Here is a 14010-nt window from a genome sequence, read left to right as displayed (position 1 = left end):
GTTGGTTTTTTGTCATGGGTGTGTCTAATAACCTGATATGTTCAAAGTAAGGGACACTCTGTCTTCACGCTGAGTAGTCGTGGACAGCCACGACTGTTGCTTTACAAAATAGGCATTTTAAGTACATCATTGTTGTGAGTTGTTACATCGAGGAAAAGGGGAGATCTATAAATTTTACCACTGAGGACAGTGCCCGTTTAGCAAATATAAACATTTCCTTTTGGAAAGACTGAAGAATATGCTGATCATCTCCTTCAGTCTTGAGTGTTCACAGTTTGACTTAACCTCACTATTTATTTGCTTTTAAGACATAGCACAGATAATGCGGTCAGTCATGTTGTCAGAATTTGTTTCTAATTATATTCATTGCCTAATGCTGGTGGCATCTTTATTAGTGGTTGAATAGGAGTTGGCCTGTTTTGTTCCTGTCAGTTCTTATTGTGAATCTCAACAGAAAATCAATATGCACTGAAAGATTTTAGCGGTAACTATTAGCTGATGCTCTTGATTCCACATGAAAGTGGATTCTAATCATAATGATCAACGAACCAAACTTCTAAAATCAAAAACATACATCACAATGTTTTACTAGCGATGTAATTCCAGCAGTAGTACATCTTTAAGCTTAGATTTTGTTCAATCCACAGACTTTAAAGCAATTTAAGTTAAGTTGGATTAAACATAAGGGAGGAGGATTAAATGGGGGCCTCTCTGTGCCCCATGAAAGAGATGCCAAGGTACATTGGTGCCTGTCACCTGGTCACGTGAAGAATGCTTATCACGAAAGCGTATCAGGTGACTGACATGCTTATCTTGAAACACCTGCCATCCATCTCTTGGACTATGTTTGAAGTTATTTTTTTTTTTCTATTCTGTGTTTCAGGTGCCACTGTTCATCCCAGCTCTGTTTTCCTTCACATGCCTCTTCATGGTTGCCCTTTCTCTCTACTCGAACCCATTTAGCACAGGGATTGGCTTTGTCATCACTCTGACTGGGGTCCCTGCATACTATCTCTTTATCATATGGGACAAGAAACCCAAGTGGTTTAGAAAAATATCAGGTAAGATTTTTAAACTGTTTCAGGACCTTGTGAGATGAGAGACAGCGTTACAGAAAACCTATATAACGTGCATATCTTAAAATTAAAAAATATAAGTGACACAATTGCTAGTATGAGTACGTTGTTGCGTTTTAATTGGAATTGCTTTTTTGCAGAATGGACACGTAGGGTACAGCCACTGAATCCTTTCAGGATATTTAGTTTGGGATGCTCTAATCATTTCTTAAGAGAACTGCTTTTTTAGATTGAATTTTATCGGCAGTTCAGTAAATGACCTAATTGCTCCTTTGAATCCCTTCCTAACCTAATTATTTTTCTTCTGGGTTGAATGCAATTTAGCAATTCTGTATCATAACCTGATGAGTTAAATGAGATTTGTGGTGGAGTTAGGCAGAGGCCTGGAAGTGTCTTCAGTATCATGACAGTAACACTACCTTGGTAGGAACATTGAATCACAGATGATCGTGACAGCAAGAACAGTGAGGAGAAGAATAACAGCTCCCGTTTCTCTGTGATTTCCACATGTCTGCACATGTATTTCCTTCATTAGTTCTTAAAATGGGCTTCTGAAGTAGGAAAAATTATTATCTCCATTTTATAGATTTCAAATTATGACATGGAAAATTCACTTCATTTGTTCCACACGATACAAAAGAGCTCACGCTCATACTCAGGGTATTTTTGTATTTTAGAAAAATCGCCCTACAGATAGTGTGGATGGATTGAAAAGGATCGAGGCTAACTTTAGAGAATCAAGTTTGGTCATTACTGCAGCAGTCTGGATGAAATTGAGGGAGATCTGAACACAGGCAGTTTCAGGAGCGTCTGAGAGAAAGGGAAACATACTAAAGAGGAAGACCCAGCATGATGTGGGGACAGTTATGTTGGGGGAGAATAAGTCTAGCAGATCACAAAATAGGAAGGGTATTCCATAACCTGTGTGGAATGCCCCTCTCTGTGACAGGGGCTCTCCTTAGCTCTCTCCCTTACCTTATCATCTCAGGCAATTCCCAACAAGATGCATGTGTGAAGTGGTGTTCATCCCAGACCCCCAGATGGGGAAACCCGGGCTCGAGGAAATGGAAAATTTATTTTTCAGTGCACGTATTTTAAACCATAGAGCTAAGATATGAACCCTCGTCTATTGGCCTTCAAAGTCTGCACTGTTTAGAGAGAGAAAGAGAGAGGTAAAAATATATACCTAGAGCAGCAGATAGATTCTTGCTGGTGAGTTTAGAGGACAACTTTTGTACTTCTTCGTTTTGATTTACTTACTTTACCATAATTAATGTTTAAAATCCAAGTTAAAAGTTTAGGGAGATTTCTGATAAAATTATTCTGATAAAATTATTCATCGTTACTATATAAAACAACAACAAAAACTTAAACATATTGAATCTCTAGTATGCTATGCAAACTTGTTTAAAAGCCAGAGTTTTGCTATTACTCTTTATTAGCTTTTAATTATTGGTATTTGGCGTCTTTAGACCTTATACTACTATTTATACCTGGATTTTTCTAGCTGGCAACACTATCCCTCAAAGAAGTCTTACTATGCAAGTTAGGTGTTTGCCGCCTAACATAGGCACACCAATTGCCTCAAGTGAGTGTTTGATCTGCATTTATTGTTAGATCACAGTAGTTTTCTGTAGAATAATTTTATGTAAGTTTTCTCTGTTGTAGACACTCAATATAAGCCTATTCAAAAGAACAGAAATTGTCACATGTTATTTACATTAGGATTGCTTTACTCATTACTAACATTTAGCACAGATTAGCACTCACCACTGTGGGATACATGTCTGTCTCCTATCCTACCTAGAGATAAGTTCAAACTCCTGAGCACCAGGGGATAAGTTAAAACCTCTTTCACCAGGAAAACCAGGAGAATTTAGGAAGAAAAAGCTGGTTATGCTAGGTTGGAGTATGGAGAATGAGAGGGAGCATGAAGGAAGAGCAAAGCTGTTATTATATCCCACTGCGTAGGTATTTTGTTCCTTCTGTTTGTAGTCAGCCAACTCCAAGTTCTTTCCTTTTTTTTCTTCATTTTTCTTTATTTTTAAATTACTTTTTATTAAATCATAACTTTGCACATTGATGCATTTATGGGGTTCAGGGTACTGCTTCGATGTACAATGTGAAATATTTACATTGAACTAAGTAACACATCCATCACAATTATGCTCTTTCCTTAATAGTTTTGAATGCAAGTTCTTTCCTTTTGCTAACACACAGCATTCGGGCCCTTTCTTCCTTGTCAGTTCCTACCAACAAGAGATTTTCATACTTGATCCTTGCTATTTTTCTGTCTCTGATGACGTGTTGAACATCTCCAAGGCTTCCAAATTTAGCGTGAGCCATTTGTGAGACTCGTAGCGATGGAGCAGTCCCATCATAGTTATTTGGTTCTCAGAACTGCCATTAAGTCTTACCAGGAAGCACGGCAATTCTGCCTTTAAACTGCGATCATTGTAACTCTTTATCTTTATAGCTGCCTTGAAAGTGAGTAGCAAAAAGCAACAATCCTCCATAATTTTGTTTTATTTTCCTCTTAGGCAGAATTCTTGTAGTAAAATAAAGAAAATTCATAATATTTATTGCTGCAATAGCAAGTATTTTCTTAGCCTTTGGCCAAAACAAAACACTCACACACAGACACACAAAGCAACAGAGTCCTAAACCACTGCTCTAACCCTTCTCCAAGCTACTCTCTGACCTTTTTGTTACAGAGAAACTCAGTGTGAACTTGGAGACCCGGAGAACTTGTAGCAGTTTGTTCAGTGATTTAAAATCATTTTTTTGATTGCCAAATTTCTTATAATTTTACATTACCACTTCTTTTCACCCTAACATACATGCATAGATTAGCCTTGTGAAAATGATAGCCTATCAAAATACATCTTACCGGGGTTGTTTCTATGAAAAATGAGAAGTAAAAATGTGTTCCGAAAATGCTGAAAGGCTGTTTAAGTACCGAGAGCCAGGGAATGTTTAGGATCCGAGGACCTGAGATTTTCAGAGATTTGATGAATTTTTCTGGCCACAGGATGCCAGTATTGAACCACTTTTCATTTGACAGCATTTCTAGGGAGAAAAGGAACTTGCTCTTTAGGGAATAGGCAGATACTGTGTAAAGCTCTTTTTTCCCCCCATCTGTGACAGAGTGGTTAATTCTCCAGTTTGGTTATTTATATTATTTCTTTACTCATAGAAACCCCAGATTCTCATGGAAGACAAAAGGGGCAAATACCCCAGTGACATACACAAATATACCAATGTAGCAAGACCTGGCAAACCCCAGTCTTGCTACTTGGCTGTCTTTCTGTCAGCCAAACCCTGTGACAGCTGAGAGTGATCGGAGGTTGATTCCTTTTGCTCTGGGAAAAACACAGTAAACAGCCTTATTTAAACAAAATCTTTCATATAAAAAGAAATCACACCAGGCGACACCAGCAGAATGACTATAATGCATCTTTGTGGACAGTGATTTTGCAACTCTAGAGTCTAAAAGCACATATCGCATACTGTGTTTGATGATAACTTATAAAAGCAGGTTAATGCATTTAACAGCCTTTCCACGACTGCAGTACAACATTTTCAATTAATTAAACTTGCCTACATACCTTAGGATCCCAAACCATCTCAATTTTGAGGATGAAGTAAAGTCACACTTGTGAAATGGTTTTGAAATATTTAAAAATTATTTACTATTATTCTTATCTTGACCTGCAGGGAAGAGTGGCTTTGTGTTACTTTACAAACGTTCTCAATTTTCACCGTAGAGTTCCCATGTAGGTACCAGGTACAGTTGCATAAATCAGAGTTTGCAAGATCAGTTGTTATTTCAACTTATTTCAGGAATAATTACTGAATATGAATGATAAAGCTAAAAATACTGCAAGTGTTATTTGGTCCTATAACTTGCCTTTACTGAAAACACTCGTTGGCTCGCCTTTACCTAAAACAGTAACATCATAGAGGTGATGAGCCCCAAGCCAAAGCCTCATCGTGAACATGGATGAAGAAATGACCATCAAATGCCTCACGGTCTGCAGTGTTTCTGGCAAGAAGTAGGCTTCCCTAGAGGCTTACTTTCCTGTGTCTGACCTATTGCTGTTAGATAACTCAGAAGGAAAAGCTGATGTAATTCCAAAAGGGAATCATGTCCAAAATCAATCACTCTGCAAAATCCTTCATTACAATGAAAATTATTCAAATCTTGATATCCCAAGAGAGAGCATATGAAAGCTGCAGGGGTGACTGTTAAGAGGGCTGACGAAAGAGGGAGGAATAGAAGACTTTAGAAAGGGTGCCGAATCAGAAGAGAGATTCTTTAGCCCTCTTTGTGCTCCCAAACAGAGGATCCAAACAGGTTTGAGGATGCAAAGTGACATACTTGGGGCGCAGCTGGATCTAAGTTGCTTGTTATTTGTCTGGAATGGAGCCACTGTTATGACATGGGGTGCACGATGGCTAAGAAAGCACATGTATAGGGGGTCCCAGGATATAGCGAAACACTTTTGGAAAAGGCTTTGGTGTTGGCTGTGGAGGGCAGATGTCATGGAGATCAGTTCAGGAGGCTAGGGCAGGACCTCTTCAAGGAGACGAGGCCAGAGAATAGGTCTTCTCAATACTACTGTTTTTCTTTTGGCTATTGCAGGTGCCTGGACCTCTTGTTTTTTCAAACTACTATCAAATAGCCCCAGACCCTTCTCTGCCTCCACACCTCACATCTCCTTTACTACTGATTGACACTTAGCTTTCCCACAAAAGTCTATTTTTATAGGACAATTTTATCATTTCCTTTTGATATAAATACGAAGTTTAATTGCTCTTGAGTGCTCCCTTATTCCACACATACATCTCAATGTAAAGAGCAGGCTGTGAAAATGGCAGTTTCTTTGAAAAATAATTATATGAAGCTTTGTGTTTGCCAGCACCATGCTCGGCCCTTTACAATTAATGTAGACTGTAAAATCAGTATCGGGACAAGACCTTTGGAAAACATGGTAGAAAGCAAAGGATGAAAGGAATACCTTTGCAATGCCATTAAATATTTCTAGGAAGGGGCTACTACAGGAAACAGGTCATACATGAGAAGAAAGATTATATATCCAGGTGAGAGAGGGTTGTGTCTAAAACAATCAAGAGGGATAGGCCATAGACTTCTCTAGGTCCAGTGGGAAGTTGAAGAGTTTCTGTAGGGATTCATTATAAAGATAAGAGGCAAACAAGAGTGAATGTCCCTGGAAAATGGGGCCACAGAGTTCGAGGACTGCCAAGATAGAATGACTTTAAAATTCATCTAATCCAGGGGTTTCTACATTTTGTGTTTATCAGAATTACAAATTGCTAGGCCCCACCTTCAGTTTTTGATTCAGTAGGTCTAGGGTTGAAGGGTTAAGCTTGAAAATATTAATTTCTAATAAATATCTCAGGTAATGCTAATGCTAGTCCAAGAACCACATTTTGAGAAACACTGATTTGGTCTCTCAATTCGACTGATGAGGTATATAAGGCCCTGAGAGATAAGATAATTTCCTCTGTAATATGTTGCAAGTTAGAGACTGGAAATTATATACTGATTCTTCTAGTGATTCTTCTGAGGAACAGGTTGTAATCTCCTAGGTGTGAAAAGGACAAACCAGTTTTAATACGAAGTATGTTTTTGAACATTTATTTATATCTTGGTTCTATTGTTTCAAAATATTTTCAGCCCCTTGGTTCATGAATAAACAACCTTGTTTGAATGCAAAATATTAATGTATTCTTGCTGAGAAGCCATCATGGGAAGTTACAGAAGTGACAAATAAATTAATTGAGCATGATAGGATTCTAATGAAGTAAATAATTCTTGAAAGTTCTCTATGAAATAGGTGGTTGTGTGTTTTCAGTATTCAACACAAATAATTCATATTTTGCTATTTTTATGCATTTCTGATTTCTGCGCATTTTTAATTTCTCTTCTTTATTTCTTTGTAGACAGAATAACGAGAACATTACAGATAATACTTGAAGTAGTACCAGAAGACGACTGTCATAAATTATGAACTAATACATTTGAAATCTTGGCCATCTTCCCAAGGGCAAAGACATAATAACAATGTGGATTTTGACTTCTCGTTTTGCGAAAATCCAGAGAATTGCAACTTTGGTGATGGACTAAAGACATCAATTATTTCTCTTTGTATTATTTAGTGTATTTAAACTAATTTCTAAGAAATTTACTTATAACTCCATGTAGTTATAGAAAGCTAATATGCAATTGTACTATGTGTTCACATAGTTCTTGAGTGACTAATACCTTCTACCTGTTGGAGTTAAGAAAAAAGACTAAGAAAATGGTGAATTACTTTAGTGATCATTCTCAACACCGTATCTTATGGTTAAGAGCCTTCAAATTGAAGACTGAGGTGTTTTCTGTATATATGGGTTTTGTATACATGGTTTTAAACACTATAGGTGACTATACTATGAAAAGTGTTTTTTATTCTTTTTAAAAAAGCATACATCATAATTATAGGAAAGAAGACAAAAAGTAATTTATTTTATATTGACATTGCATTGCTTCCCCTTAGATATCAATTGTAATATCACTCATCTTTCAATGAATTATACTCAGAGCATTTTGAACAAAGGCCAGAGGGGATATCTTGACTACACGAAAAAATAGCTTCTAGGGATTATTGTTTATGAGACAAATACAAGATTTATGTTTGAATGAAAATCCTTGAGAGTATATGTTAGATGTTTTTTCACTCATTATCAGAAAGTTGCACAGCTCTTTGCCATTTCATTTTCACATGAGTCTGTGTGATCTGGAAAATGTATAACACTTTTTTGAGCAAGAGTTAGTTTGATATTAAAATCCTCTTAAGACTAGCCATCTGCTTCATTAATAATTTACCTTGGATGAATATATCTAAACATACACATTTTTTAGGCTTCAAATGATCAACATGAGGGAAATCACCAGTAAAGAAAATATTCCTATTATTAACCCCATCTCTATAATCGTACCTACATGAAATGTTAGTAATTTTGAACATTCAAAAAAAATATGGCTATTTTTATGTGGTGACGAAGTTTGAGAGATGGTGTATTTCTTTTATATATTTTACATCCTATTAAAATATCTCTTTGGATAAAATTGTCTAGATCAGTGGTTCTCAACCTGTGGGTCAGGAATCCTTTCACAGGGATTGTGTAAGATCATCCTGCATATCAGATATTTACATTATGATTCATAACAGTAGCAAAATTACAGTTATGCAGTAGCCACGAAAATAATTTTATGGTTGGGGGTCACCACAACATGAGGAACTGTATTAAAGGGTCACAGCATTAGGAAGGTTGAGATCCCCTGGTCTAGATCCATTAGGAAAAGGAATATAGTAACATAAAAATTGAGACAGAAATGTCTCTGCTAAATAAGATTTACAACTGATGTTTCTAAAAAATTTTCTACTTCTATATCTAAACTTTGTGAATAGTTGTCTCACCTTAACTTCATTCAACTTGTGAAAGAGATAACCAATAATGAGTTCATTGAATGAAAGAAAAACTTTGAATGCATGTGTTCAGAAAGTGTTGGTATGCCAGTATTAGAAATTATTATGAAATTTACAAATAGGAATAAAATAATAATGAAATTTTAAGCAATTATTTATATACATCTAAGACAAAATGGTTGTTGTTAGAGTTCATTTCATCCTTTAATTTTTATGTATTGGAAAATTAGAATTTTTAGAAGAATTATACTGGTTGAAATTATTAAGAGCAAACATAGAATTCATAGACAATTGTCCAGAGTAGAAATGCTGTTTATAATTTGGAGCAATTCAAAAAAATTGAAAAATTTCAATTTTTGCCCTTGACAACATTTAGTATATATCTAAGACTGACCTTTCTTTAGCCAAACTTGAGTGTTGGTTTGTCCAACTGAATTGACAACATTTCTTCCTCTTACATTTAGCATAGGGTTTTCAATATATGTTGAAAATAGGAAACAATATTGTTACCTATTTTCAGTATATATTATTCATTTGTCCACGTCTCCAAATTCTTCGTGGTGAGTAGTAAAAATTTCTTTTATATCCCTATCTTTTATACAGTCGAGGCTTATAAAATCTAAACACATAAACTCTTGAGTTGTTTCTTGCTTAATGAAAAAACCAGTAAAGTCTCTTGAAGAGATTTGTATAGTTCTTGGCTATTCCCAAGGGTAATGTACTTATACTGATAGTTGCAGATCAGTTTCATCATTTTTTTGTTATTTTTTATTCTAATGTCTGTTTGAATATACCCTTATATAAGCTAACTAAAATATATGTTCATTATTTTTTCTTATTTTCAAAAATGATTTCTACATTATTAAATTTCTACTGTGACTGTAATACCATTATAGCCAGACAGAAAGTCAGCCAGTATTAAAAAAAAAAAAAAAAGGAATGAATATAAATTGTACTTCATCTTATTTTTGGGACCCATCAGGAGAGGACACAGGGTTTCTCTAATCCAGAAATCAACATTCATAATTGTTATTCAAAATGGTTGTATGTAAAGTACATTCTAGTTTAAAAAACTCTCCTGTACAAACACACACATTTATGCTGAGGGTGCCAAAAAATGCATACACATTTTAAGTGATATTATCTGTGTATTACTTTCTGAGGTTGAACAGTATGCAATGTGCAGTATGATGTTTGCTCAAAAGTTGACATTAATCAAATGAATGTGAGCACCACCATACAACAGGCAGGACAGTCAAAGAAAATGGCAGGAGCATGGTTGTCCTTTGAGTAGTGTAAGACCATTTGAAGTGGTATTTGATATCTGAAAACACTGTGGAAGTGTATCAGCAATGGCAGCATGAGTATGCAGCAGAACTTCCAACATGCCTAACGATTTAACATATTCGTGATAAGTTTGAGACATATGGTGCTGCGTGTGATGTGCACAAGGAAGACCTGAGAGGCCTCGCACAGCAGCAAGTTCTGCTTCTGCTACGGTGTTAGAACAGTTTACATGCTTGCCACGGAAAGCTACAATGTGCACTTGAGATGGGAGTTAGCAGAATAAGCATATGACACATTCTTAAAACAGCAAAACCGAAAGTTTTCACCCCAAGATTATTACATGCATGAAGAGGTGATAGAGAGCGTGCATTGATGAGAATTTGCCAGGACAATGGCTAGGATGAAGGGGTGCAGTTGAGTTTCCCCCAGGATCTCCTGACTTACCCTCCAATTTCTACCTATGGGGAACTTTCAAGGATGCAGTGTACCGTAGAAAACTGGCTATGCTGGCACTGCTTCAGGAAGAAGTTGAAAAAAGCACAGACAGTGATACAAGTAGACATGAGTGAACATGGTTCAAGCAGTATTTTGCTGTAATCGGAAGTGTCTGGATGCTGATGGTAACCACTTTGAGCATCTCTTGTAATTGCAAAAGTCAAATGTGACTTATATTCATCTTTTGTTATCTGTATATAACATTTCACGTTACAATTTTATAGTTTTTTCCTTTATTAAAATATGTATACATTCTTTGGCACCCTCTGTATGTACAGTATACTTTTTATACTAAGTAAAATTTTTTCTCACATTTTTATAATGATATACACACATATACACCCATATATACTATTACATGTGCTACACTGGTACCAGTGTATATCCAAAAGTTTAGTACATATTATGAGTTTATTATAACCAATAAAGTTTAAAATAAATAATACACTATTTTCAAGTTTTTTGGAGGGGCATATATAGAGGCACATATTTAATTATGATCCTAAAAGACTAGTAAAGACTCACAAAAAAAAATGTGGTTAAAGAGGAAATGATTCTCATTACATAATTATGAATATTTATAGTAAATATGTTCCTCACAGTGCTATTTTGACCCAATTTTTAAAGAGGTAGAATATATTCCTTTGGCCAAACGTGGAAAACTGGAATATTATAAATGGCGAATGGGTCAGCTGAAAGTAGACCTTGTTCCTTGTCATTAGGAGATAAAAAATTTGTCCTAGAAAAGATGGTTGACTCCAGTTTGAAACATACAAGTCAGATGTGTTCACACACGCGTATCTGCACTTATTAAGCTATATTAGCCATGCATGGCAATTCTCTAACATGAAATATGCACATCGAAACACATTTTCAGGCTTTTTATATTTCCAATAAATTATTTTCCCTATTTCTATTTGAAATATCAACGAATGGTTAACAAGAGTGTAATTACATAACAGATATCTTCATAAACTATAATCAAACTTCAAGAAACTCATTTTATCTTGACTTACAGATTAAAGTAAAGCTAAGGAAGGGAGAAACTCTGACTTTTGTTAAAGTTGATCTCTTATAATTGAGGTATAATTTAGGGAAAGATGGAAAACTGAAGGTCAGAGTAGCAGGATATCACAGTATGTGTTTGGAGGTAAAAATATTTTGGAGTTTTGCAACATAGAAAAATACTAAAAATTAATTGCTATGCATAGGCAGATACTCCAAAAAGCTAATGAAATATAAGTTTCAGGGCCCCTTACTTAAGCATGCCACTTTCAAGGTTCTAAACCTAACTTTACGTCAGGGATTTTGTATCAATTTTCTTGAAGGAGGCTACCAAAATTATGTATCCTTCTGGCCCCACAAAAATCTGCATCTGTCCCTGTGAGTAAGGTAAAGTAACTCTCATTATTATTTTTCTACTAGAAATAAGCATGGCTTACTTGTAAAATCTATTTTTGAATATTAAGCTTGTGAGTAATTGAAATATCTATAACTGTAAGTGGCTTTCTCATAATACTTATTGTACAATATATAAGGAGATAGTTTCACCTTCATTTTGCATAATAGAAAAAAACAAATATGATTTTAATTGTAGCTCTTTGTCTCAGTTCATAAAGAAATAGAAAGAGATTTGGGATGTGATGCAAATGACTTAAGTAATTTGATTTTACTTGAATATAATCTTGCTTCATTTTACCCCATCTTATATGCAGTGTGTTGGTGCTGATAATGTTTACAGAGTTACATTTTACTCTCCTAACTATTCCAAGTCAGGAATTAAAATACAGCATTGTGTAACTAGCAAGAAGTTCATAGTGAGTATAATCAGAATTGATAATGAGTTATCATGATTGCTTCTGTTTACATTACTTATGTATGAGAAAAGAATTATTACCTGTATATGTATTTTAGCTTAACTGTCCCATAAACAGTATTTTTAAATCTATCCTAATATATATGATACCTAAAAGTGTGACCTCCAACTAGGCCTTCGTTTCTTAGTACTGTACTTTAAAAATATTTTTTAATAGTCAATTTTTGGAGGTAATTCTTTCTTCTGTTGCACTTTCAAATTAATGAGTATCGAAAAATAAATGTTTTGTCTAATTTTAGATCAGATACAGATCTACAAAAACATAAACTATGGTTTTACAGAAAGTTCACCAATTTTCTGTATGTCATGAGGTATCGTCTTCCAATTTCACTTGATGTTTTTAAACCCTTTCTCTATTTTATTTGAATGAATTAATTTCTTTCATTTATTTCTTGATATGTGTTCAAAATAGGAAGTGAGTCTTAATTTGAATGTATGTCATTATGTAGATTTTCTTACTGTGAATCTACCAATTAAGTTTACTTTGGGGGAGTTTTGTTCCTCCTTCTCTTGTTACCATTGGCTTTAAAATGCACGGAGAATGGTTACAGTCTCCAAATTGCTGTCTGTAATATGTGTGTCTTACAGTGCAGGTGGAGCAAGGTACATTTATAGTATCAATGACTTTTGCAGTTTTATAGATAATAATTCTCTCAAGCAACTGTGGGGCATAAGAATCTCAGAACCATACTGTTGGCCACATTTGTTTGAACATGAATATATACTTTTCACCCCTCACCATATACACTACTGATTTTAAAAAGAAAAGTAGGACTTTCAAGTGAATTGATTTATTGGTTGGGAGAATTGCTTGCTAAGTCCTTATTACCTCATGTTGAAGCCTCTAAAAGCCATATTAAAAGCCAGATGGAGAGGAAAGATTAATGCACAGATATTTCTTTCGTAAAAGTAACTCTGTTTTGAACCCTTTGTGCCACCAAGTCTTTTGCACAGCAGCTTATGGGAAAACATATCAGGCCTTTGGATGTTACAGCCATATAATTGGTTGGGTTGTGAGTGAATGGCCTGGCTTAAGGGTGGCTTATAAAATTGGACCTCACATATTCCTACTAATTAACTTTATTAGGCATAGGCTCACAAGCACAGTCATATAACCCGGGGAGGCAATGCAATGTGGTTCGCTGGTCTTATTTTATAGGATGTCTGACTTAATTTTTCCTGGAATTTCTCCTTTATTTCCAATTTTACATTTACTAATACAATATAAAGTATAAGATATTAAAGTAGAAACATACTTTGGAGAAACGAAATGGATTGCTTCAAATGAATATATGCTTACATTAGAAATGATCTACATTAAACTGCTGTGTATAGTATTTCAAGCACAACTCCATACCACTTCCTTACTGCTCTGAAAGTAAAAATCTACCAGAATTCTTCAACAGTTTTCAGTAATCTTGATCTTCTCCTCGGAGAGATTTGTTGCCTAATTATTTTCCCTTGTGAATATTAATGCATCTGCTATACGTCTGGAACCAAACATTTTATACTTAAATCTTGAAAACCAGGTTCTTCTTTTGATATTATTCATGTTCTTAGAGTGAGATAATATTTAACTCTTTTAGCACAGTTACTGGAATCTGTAGTAATATTAGTGTATATTTTGCTTTAAAATTTGGTTTGTGAATAGGGACATTGGCCCCACATTTCTATTTCTCTGTAGGTGGGTTGTAGCATAATGGTAATGAGTTTTCGGTAACACTTTTTAGCATTTGGAAACATTGCAAACATAAGCATCAGATGTGTTAAGAATGTATTA

The 14010-nt window shown here is 35.1% G+C and overlaps 1 protein-coding gene across 1 annotated transcript in view; it reads left to right on the top strand.

Moving 5' to 3' along the window:
• The window catches only part of SLC7A11 (solute carrier family 7 member 11), a 70474-nt gene extending 62677 nt beyond the window's left edge, over positions 1 to 7797 (top strand). Inside the window, exons 11-12 of the mRNA XM_053581348.1 lie at positions 884 to 1061; positions 7044 to 7797. Coding sequence (XP_053437323.1) covers positions 884 to 1061; positions 7044 to 7111 — 246 coding nt within the window. The 3' untranslated portion in view covers positions 7112 to 7797. The remainder of the gene's footprint in view (positions 1 to 883; positions 1062 to 7043) is intronic.
• The last annotated feature ends 6213 nt before the right edge of the window (positions 7798 to 14010 follow it).

This window comes from Nycticebus coucang, chromosome 1 (genome assembly GCF_027406575.1).
Source record: "Nycticebus coucang isolate mNycCou1 chromosome 1, mNycCou1.pri, whole genome shotgun sequence".
Lineage (NCBI taxonomy): Eukaryota > Metazoa > Chordata > Mammalia > Primates > Lorisidae > Nycticebus > Nycticebus coucang.
The sequence above is the reverse complement of the archived record's forward strand: the minus strand, read 5'-3'. Positions and strand labels throughout refer to the sequence as shown.